General features: G+C 41.9%; 1 protein-coding gene across 2 annotated transcripts in view; it reads left to right on the forward strand.

Moving 5' to 3' along the window:
* doc2d (double C2-like domains, delta) overlaps nucleotides 1-10,000 on the forward strand; it is a 79,102-nt gene that overhangs the window by 8,295 nt on the left and 60,807 nt on the right. For both annotated transcript variants that reach the window (XM_017686068.2, XM_017686069.2), the window contains exons 3-4: nucleotides 1,172-1,251; nucleotides 7,741-7,815. In XM_017686068.2, coding sequence (XP_017541557.1) covers nucleotides 1,172-1,251; nucleotides 7,741-7,815 — 155 coding nt within the window. The remainder of the gene's footprint in view (nucleotides 1-1,171; nucleotides 1,252-7,740; nucleotides 7,816-10,000) is intronic.

The following is a 10,000-nucleotide window of genomic DNA, read 5'->3' on the forward strand; positions in this document are numbered from 1 at the left end:
ACGTTGTGTAAAACATAAATAAAAACAGAAGACGATGATTTGCAAATCCTTTTCAACCTGTATTCAATTCAACACACTACAAAGACGAGATATTTAATGTTCAAACAGATAAACTTTATTGTTTTTCACTCATTTTGAATTTGATGCCTGCAACACGTTCCAAAGAAGTTGGGACAGGGGCGTGTTTACCACTGTGTTACATCACCTTTCCTTTTAACACTCAATAAGTGTTTGGGAACTGAGGACACTGATTGTTGAAGCTTTGTAGGTGGAATTCTTTCCCATTCCTGCTTGATGTACAGCTTCAGTCGCTCAGCAGTCCGGGGGTCTCCGCTGTCGTATTTTGAGCTTCATAATGCGCCACACATTTTCAATGGGAGACGGTCTGGACTGCAGGCAGGCCAGTCTAGTACCCGCACTCTTTTACTATGAAGCCACGCTGTTGTAACACGTGCAGAATGTGGCCTGGCATCGTCTTGCTGAAATAAGCAGGACGTCCCTGAAGAAGACGCTGCTTGGATGGCAGCAGATGTTGCTCCAAAACCTGTATGTACCTTTCAGCATTAATGGTGCCTTCACAGATGTGCAAGTTACCCCTGCCATGGGCACTAACACACCCCCCACCATCAGAGATGCTGGCTTTTGAGAAACGTTGTTCTTAAACTGTTGGACTATTTTCTCAAGCAGTTGTTCACTAAGTGATGAACCTCGCCCGTCCTTGCTTGTGAACGACTTAGCCTTTCAGGGATGCTCCCTTTATTCCCAATCATGACCCTCACCTGTTTCCAGTTAACCTGCTCACCTGTGGAACGTTCCAAACAGGTGTTTTTTGAGCATTCCTCAACTTTCCCAGTCTTTTGTTGCCCCTGTCCCAACTTCTTTGTAACGTGCTGCAGACATCAAATTCAAAATGAGTGAATATTTGCAAAAACAATAAATTTGATCAGTTTGAACATTAAATATCTCGTCTTTGTAGTGTATTCAACTGAATACAGGTTGAAAAGATGATTTGCAAATCATCGTATTCTGTTATTTATGTTTTACACAACGTCCCAACGTCATTGGAATTGGGGTTGTAGAACACTGTGTGTGTCTGAGTGCTGATCTGACTGCGTCACTAGTTACTCTGACCCACATTTATTCCATTTATTCTGTTATGTGTTTGTTTTAGCTTACCTTGGGACTCTGGAGTTCAGCCTGCTGTTTGACCAGGAGAACAACAGCCTGCACTGCACCATCCATAAAGCAAAGGTAGGAGAGACAGAAAACTCCAGCCACAGCCTACAAATCTGTTAATAATCTGGTTAAGAGCTCAATTGGAATAGGATGTGTCCATGTAAACACCTCAGTCGAAATACAGTTTCTATCTGATTGAACAAGGTACGTAATCCTGTAAATAATCTGTTAAATAGAAGAATAATATCCGTGTAAGCGCCTGTATCCGATTACATTCCCTATCGGAAAGTTTCAGTCCGTTCTGCATGCGCGTCGCGTCACAGTGAGAGTTTATACCGTTCAACGCGGCGGAGCAGAAACTGGTCTGCAGAGGAGACGAAGTTCATGCTCTGATCTTTAAAAGACGGCGGTGGGACGGACGTCCAGCTTACGTGTCTCAGAGCACGACGTCTTCCTCTCGGCCTTCTTTAATGAGGACGTGTGAAGGACGTTTTCCTGAGTCTGACGTCGTTTTAAAGCAGTTAAAAACACAATCACTGCTCACTGCTGCTCATCTCACTCTGACTGGACATCACGGGATGCTGGTTGTCATGGTAACATCTGCACTAAGCAGTTCTCCGCACATGAACGTCATTTTGGATCTGATTACTTGTAGTGAACATATAAACTGAGATTTTAATCAAATAATTATGTAGAGTCACCATAAACACCTCAGTCTTAATCTATAATTAAGATGTATTAAATTGGATTGGCAACAATCTTTGCATGTAAACACAGACAGTGAAATAGATAAACAGGCATATGCCATGATCTCTGCTATTTACGTTATTGTCATACAGGAATATGTTTTGGTTTGAGAGTGAATGAACACACAACACGCTGTTCACTTCATTCGATTCAAACTGACTCCTGAATCCATTACGGCTGCTGTAAAAATTAATTTACAGATGGCTCTGCTTCAGAAAGGGTCACAAATCAGAGCCAACAGAGGCAGCGAATCAGAGAGCGAGAAGAAATTCTGCAACAGGCGCGGAAATGAACTCACTGTCCGAAACCACACTTGCAGATGGGATGAAAATGAAGCCAGCAGGAGCCAGAGTTAAAGCCCTGTTAGCACGGCCACTTTATCAGAAACACCTCCCTTACAGCTCCACCTTGCTGATGTCAAGTTACAGTACATGAGGTTTCCTGCAGCTTGCCTTTGTCCATCTTATCAGCTCCACTGACCACATAGCTTCCCTCTGTAGTTCTACAGTTACAGACTGTAGTCCATCTGTTTCTCTGATACTCTGTTACCCTGTTCTTCAGTGGTCAGGACCCCCATGGACCCTCACAGAGCAGGTACTGTTTGGGTGGTGGGTCATTCTCAGCACTGCAGTAACACTGACGTGGTGGTGGTGTGTTAGTGTGTGTTGCGCTGGTGTGAGTGGATCAGACACAGCAGTGCTGCTGGAGTTTTTAAACACCTCAGTGTCACTGCTGGACTGAGAATAGTCCACCAACCAAAAATATCCAGCCAACAGCATCCTGTGGGCAGCGTCCTGTGGGCAGCGTCCTGTGGGCAGCATCCTGTGGGCAGCGTCCTGTGGGCAGCGTCCTGTGACCACTGATGAAGGACTAGAGGATGACCAACACAAACTGTGCAGCAGCAGATGAGCTGTCGTCTCTGACTTTACATCTACAAGGTGGACCCACAAGGTAGGAGTGTCTAATAGAGTGGACAGTGAGTGGACACAGTGTTTAAAACCTCCATCAGCACTGCTGTGTCTGATCCACTCATACCAGCGCAACACACACTAACACACCACCACCACATCAGTGTTACTGCAGCACTGAGAATGATCCACCACTCAAATAGTACCTGCTCTGTGAGGGTCCATGGGGGTCCTGACCACTGAAGAACAGGGTAACAGAGTATCAGAGAAACAGATGGACTACAGTCTGTAACTGTAGAACTACAGAGTGCAGCTATACAGTAAGTGGAGCTGAAAATGGACAGTGAGTACAGATAGAAAGACGGTGTACTGATTTATGCTTTTATCATTTCAGGGCTGCCAACTCTCACACTTTGGTTGTGAGACTCACACATTTAGGTCTGATCTCACACCACACTTGACATTTCTCAGGAATTTCACGTTCTCTCCTTAAAACCACATACCGATGAATCTGAATGCTCTTAAAGTGTCCAACTACTCCAGCTTTACTGACTGAAAACACTCCAGACTGGCAATGATGGCATATTTGAATTGAGAAGAGCCAGAGAGCGCTACCTAGCCAGTGTTTTAGATCGTTTGGGAGGGGGAGGGGTGGGACTGGTATCCATAACAACAGTAAACCAGTGACAGACGACTGTGGAAGATAAATCACTCTAAAGATGTGCAAACGTAAAAGTGCTGCACTGGTGTCAGAGTGACAAGACAACAAGACAGTTGCTAAATACAATAGAACATTATTTTTTTAAGTTAATCAATAATATATTTGTACATTTTGTAGTTCACTTAAAAGTAAATTTTAAATGGCAATAAGTAGTGATGATATGGAAACAAATTTGAGCATGGCGAAGGGCTGATGCTGATACAAGTTTTTAGAAATGAGGTGAAGTTACAAGGGCTGAATAATAAAAAATGGCTTTATTCCTTTTTTATGTTACACATTTCTATGTAATGGCATTCATGATTGGTAACAAAATGTGCATCTAGGACCTACAATTGTGAGCTACAATTGTGAGTAGCAGACTAAATGAATGTTCAACTTCACACCACCCACCCTCATGGTTACCCTCCCTCACCACCACCACCCTCACCACCACCACCACCCAGCAACCTTTCGCTTCCCGCTCAAATCACGTAAACTACATCCAAATAAACGTCCTCCAGATCTTCCTCCTCTACAGTTCTGAAACAAGCAGTTCTCCACTGAAATTGAAAAAGTAGTGATAGCTGAAAACTGAGGACACTGTCCTGAGTGTGGGAATTTCTTTTAAAGGTGGTCATTTTTTAATTTAGTAAGTTGGTATTCTAAAAGTATTCTACCAAAAATGTAAAGGCAACTCTATTGTAAACACTGCCTTTAAAAAAGGGAAGTTGGACTGAATACTGAGACTGTATTCTGATGTGTCCCACCCCCCTCATCTGTCATTGTACAGACTGTGTTGCCCACACAGGTCCACAACCTGCCTGATAACACCTATTCTGCTCTCCCTGACAACAACAAGTGTTTCTGTACAACATATACAGCCTGGGATGCAAATTAGGTCTGACAAGTGTGGGAGCATCGAGAGGCTATAGTGTCCACACAGTGCTAAAACTTAGAAACGACAGAATATCAATTTTCATTTCCAGATCTGAATGTGAAGCATGCAGGAGACTCTGCTTACAGATGACCGTTCAAGACAACTCTATAAACCATAGAGTTCTGTCTTTGGTGGTAAAAAGGTTCTTCAGATTGATGGAGAACGTGCTGTATATGGTTCTATGTAGTATATGCATAACTTTTATTATATATTATAACAGTATATAACGATATATAACATTTTAAAACTGGTGTAGATGGTGGTATTGGTGTGTAGAACCATGAACACTCAAGAAGCATTTACATGCTTAAATGGTTCTCTGCATGGTGAATTTTTCAGATTGAAGGAAAATATGTTGCCATAATATGGTTCTGTGTAGAACCTTTTGGAAAACGGTTCTGTATAGTACCAAAAGTGTTCTGCTACTGTTAGAGTGTCAAGCTTGTGTACATTCAGATTCTATATAGAACCATCTACGGCCCATTCTCCATCAATCTGAAGAAGCATTTCACCAAGCATGTAAATAGTTCTTTGAGTGCTGAGTGGTTATATACAGAACCATTTTCTTTACTAAAGAACCCTTGAAGGACTAATGTTTTAAAGAGTGTAGAAACAGAGTCAGTTTATATCACCAGTTATTTATTTAACCTAATAGGAAACCGTACATTCTTAAAAACAATGGTTCTTCAAGGGTTCTTTACTAAAGATAGTCATTCTATATAGAACTGTTAACACTCATAGAACCATCTGCATGTTTAAATGGTTCTTGTATAGTGAAATGGGTCTTCAGACTGATGGAGAGTGTGTTGTAGATGACGCTTTACAGAACCTTACTCTACACCAGCTTGACATCATAACAATAGCAGAACCTCTTTGGTGCTATGTACAACCCCAATTCCAATGACGTTGGGACGTTGTGTAAAACATAAATAACAGAATACGATGATTTGCAAATCCTTTTCAACCGATATTCAGTTGAATACACTACAAAGACGAGATATTTAATGTTCAAACGGATAAACTTTATTGTTTTTGCAAATATTCACTCAAAAATATTTTTCATCCAAAGAAGTTGAGACAGGGGCAACAAAAGACTGGGAAAGTTGAGGAACGCTCAAAAAACACCTGTTTGGAACATTCCACAGGTGAACAGGTTAATTGGAAACAGGTGAGGGTCATGATTGGGTATAAAGGAAGCATCCCTGAAAGGCTCAGTCGTTCACAAGCAAGGACGGGCGAGGTTCACCACTTTGTGAACAACTGCGTGAGCAAATAGTCCAACAGTTTAAGAACAACGTTTCTCAACGTGCAACTGCAGGGAATTTAGGGATTTCATCATCTACAGTCCATAATATCATCAAAAGATTCAGAGAATCTGGAGAAATCTCTGCAGGTAAGCAGCAAGGCAGAAAACTAACATTGAATGCCTGTGACCTTCGATCTCTCAGGCGGCGCTGCATTAAAAACCCACATCATTCTGTAACGGATATTCCCACATGGGCTCAGGAACACTTCGGAAAACCACTGTCAGTGAACTCAGTTCGTCGCTCCATCTACAAGTGCAAGTTAAAACTCTGCCATGCAAAGCGAAGCCAGATATCAACACCACCCAGAAACGCCGCCGGCTTCTCTGGGCCGAGCTCATCTGAGATGGACTGACGCAGAGTGGAAAAGTGTCCTGTGGTCTGACGCGTCCACATTTCACACTGTTTCTGGAAATCATGGATGTCGTGTCCTCCGGGCCAAAGAGGAAAAGGACTGTCCGGATTGTTATCAGGGCAAAGTTCAAAAGCCAGCATCTCTGATGGTGTGGGGGGGTGTTAGTGCCCATGGCAGGGGTAACCTGCACATCTGAAGGCACCATTAATGCTGAAAGGTACATACAGGTTTTGGAGCAACATCTGCTGCCATCCAAGCAGCGTCTTCTTCAGGGACGTCCTGCTTATTTCAGCAAGACGATGCCGAGCCACATTCTGCATGTGTTACAACAGCGTGGCTTCATAGTAAAAGAGTGCGGGTACTAGACTGGCCTGCCTGCAGTCCAGACCGTCTCCCATTGAAAATGTGTGGCGCATTATGAAGCTCAAAATACGACAGCGGAGACCCCGGACTGCTGAGCAGCTGAAGCTGTACATCAAGCAGGAATGGGAACGAATTCCACATACAAAGCTTCAACAATCAGTGTCCTCAGTTCCCAAACGCTTATTGAGTGTTAAAGGAAAGGTGATGTAACACAGTGGGAAACACGCCCCTGTCCCAACTTCTCTGGAACGTGTTGCAGGCATCAAATTCAAAATGAGTGAATATTTGCAAAAAACAATAAAGTTTATCTGTTTGATCATTAAATATCTCGTCTTTGTAGTGTATTCAGTTGAATATCGGTTGAAAAGGATTTGCAAATCATTGTATTCTGTTTTTATTTATGTTTTACACAACGTCCCAACTTCACTGGAATTGGGGTTGTAGAACCATATTTGAAAACGTTCGATATACAACCACACATAACACATTCTCCTTCAATCTGAAGAACAATTTCACCATGCAGAGAACCATTTAAGTGTGTAAATGGGTCTTTCAGTGTTTATGGTTCTATATAGAACCATTTCCTTTACTAAAGAACCACTGAAGAACCACGTGTAGAACAGACTCAGTTTATATCACAATACCCACATTTAGAGCCAGTTATTCATTCAGCCTAAGATGGCTCTTCAACTTTTCTTTAGTAAAGACACTGATTCTGTATAGAACCACAAACACTCAAAGATCCACTGTCTTTACTGAAGAGCCCTTGAAGAGTAATCTTTTATAAGATCATCATATTTATGGATTATTGAGAATCATTTAAGTCAGTAAAGCAAACTGTGTTTATTTATTTATTTTATTTCATTTTACGAATTTTTTGAACACATGAAATTGTGTTTCCCCAATATTCTAGATCATCAGAATTTTGAGCTCTTTAATATCGGTATCGGTGATCATATCGATCGAGCTCTGCACATTATCTCCAGCAATGCCAAACACAGCCCATACAAGAACATGATGGACATGTATAGAGTGTGTATGTTGGTCTAAGCAGGGGTCAATGGTCATGTGTGTGTGTCTCTAGTGAACCGTATATGATGACATGTGTCAAAACGAGGATGTGATGAGCCCTCTGTGTGTGTGTGTGTGTGTGTGTGTGTGTGTGTGTGTGTGTGTGTGTGTGTGTGTGTGTGCGTGTGTGTGTGTGTGTGTGTGTGCATGTATGTGTGTGTGTGTGTTTGCACCCTCAGGGTCTGAAGGCCATGGACTCCAACGGACTCGCCGATCCTTATGTGAAGCTCCACCTCCTGCCTGGAGCGAGCAAGGTCAGCAGAACCTTCCACAAACACTGTGGAGCGTCTGGACATGCACACACACACACACACAAACCGCTGTGGAGCGTCTGGACATGCACACACATACACACACACACACACACACACACAGAAACCGCTGTGGAGCGTCTGGACACACACCTACACACACACTCTCATGCACAGAGACGCGAGAAGGCGTTGTAACTGGGAGGAACTGAAATTTTAAAGGAAAAATCGAATTGACACAGTTTTCTACTCAGCCCAGTTGTAGCCAATCAGCCAGGATATGCTTGGACTCCAAATTCTGCTTCTTTAGTTCAGAGCTGGAGCTCTGAGGCTATCGTCACTAACACTAGAAATCCGTGCCAGCGAGGGTGACTGGGAAAATGTCTCGTGTGCCGGTCACGTTGAGGGCAGATTAATGTGAGCTAATGAATGAACTCACACCTAAACACAAAAAAAGGCTTAAACCAACAACCCAGAGGAAAACAATTCTTTTGGTATCAATTTCTATGAATTTCACGTTTGTAAGCATCTATAAATGCATTTATAACATGTTATAAGCCATTATAAACATGGTTATAAATGTTCATAAAATTGAACACTGATTTACACTTTATAACCATGTTTATTGTACATTCTGAATTGTTAATATAATGCATTATAAGTAGTGTTAATAACATGTTATACTGTCAGTACCAAAGAAGTCAGTTCCAGCTTAGAGAGCGTGAAGTAAAGATAAATATAAAGTTTATTAACTGAGATTTCTAGTATTTCTCAGCACTGGTCCTGTTAGGGCTGCATCTTCAGGGCTTCAGTCCTGAACCCTCACTGGTTCTAACGTCAAGCGCTAGAACCCTTCACTCTAACACTACACTACACTACAGTACAGTAGTGTTGATTTCTGCTGGTGCTCTATTGGATCTGCAGTGTTAAGTGAGTGCCAGGCTAACGGTGGTGCACATTAACAGTGGTGAACATTGACTTTCCCACATTGGGTGAAACTCTGACGGCAGCTCTAGTTTAAACTCTGACATCTGAAGCCTGTAATGAGCTTTATTGTGTTTTAGTGTTTCAGTAAATCCTTCAGTAAATACTTCACTCTTAACCCTGGAGGAGGCTTTAGTCCAGCATGCTTCACTTTACTACTCATAAGCAGATTAATACAGCTTATGAGCTCTTATAATGTGTTATGAACAGTACTTACAGTGCATCATGTTAACAATTCATAATGCATAATAAGCATGGCTATAACATGTAATGCATTTTTTATAAATATTTATAGCCATGTTATAATGCCTTATGAATGCATTATAACACGTTATGTATGTGTTTATAGACGGTTACAAATGAGACATTTATAGAAAGTGTTACTGAAATTTCTTTAGATTGTCTCAGAGAAATAAAGCAGATCTCAATATTATATTAATGAAGAGTCACTGGCGTCTGAACAGGTTCTCCAGAACTTTAAGAAAAGAGGAGACTAACCTCAGCGTCTCACTGTGAGACGTTCTGGTGATGAAGGAGAAAAACATGAGTTCTCCTTCTGCACCGACGGACTGCTGAAAGGGTTCTGTGGTCTAGAACAGAGCTGTATAAGAGAACAATGAGATCTCAAACTGATCTTATGGAGATATTACTCAGCTGAGACTGGAGCTTAGATGAGTCAGACACTGAAGAGCTAAAGAGCCGAACTTCAGTCTCACTCTGATCTCAAACTGGACTGAACCACATCTAGGAGAAGAACCTGAGATCAGGAGGAGATCTCACTTAAACTATTTCCTTCCTCTGGGTACAGATGTTACATCTGGGTAGGGGTCAAACAAGGGCTACACCTCAAGTCCTACAGCCCTAGTTTGCTGAGCGTAACTCGTACTGTGGAGAGATTTTTATTTAATTTATTTATTTATTTATTTGTAAAATCTCCCCTCAAATGAACGGAACATGTGTTTTATGATCTACACATATTACAAATATTGAACGTTGTTGGGATTGTCTGCTGACCGCTGTGGTACTCCATTGAAATGGATGGAATATCTGGTTTGTCTACCGTCATAATATCACTGTTTGGCCACTGAGTGTCTCAGAGATTGCAAAACCCCCTGGAATCTGGAATTAATAAGCTCTAACATACAGCGTCACTGTACATATCACACACACATATTTCCCCTGCTGCTGTACAGCCTCACCAGAA

This window comes from Pygocentrus nattereri, chromosome 28 (genome assembly GCF_015220715.1).
Source record: "Pygocentrus nattereri isolate fPygNat1 chromosome 28, fPygNat1.pri, whole genome shotgun sequence".
Classification (NCBI taxonomy): Eukaryota; Metazoa; Chordata; class Actinopteri; order Characiformes; family Serrasalmidae; genus Pygocentrus; species Pygocentrus nattereri.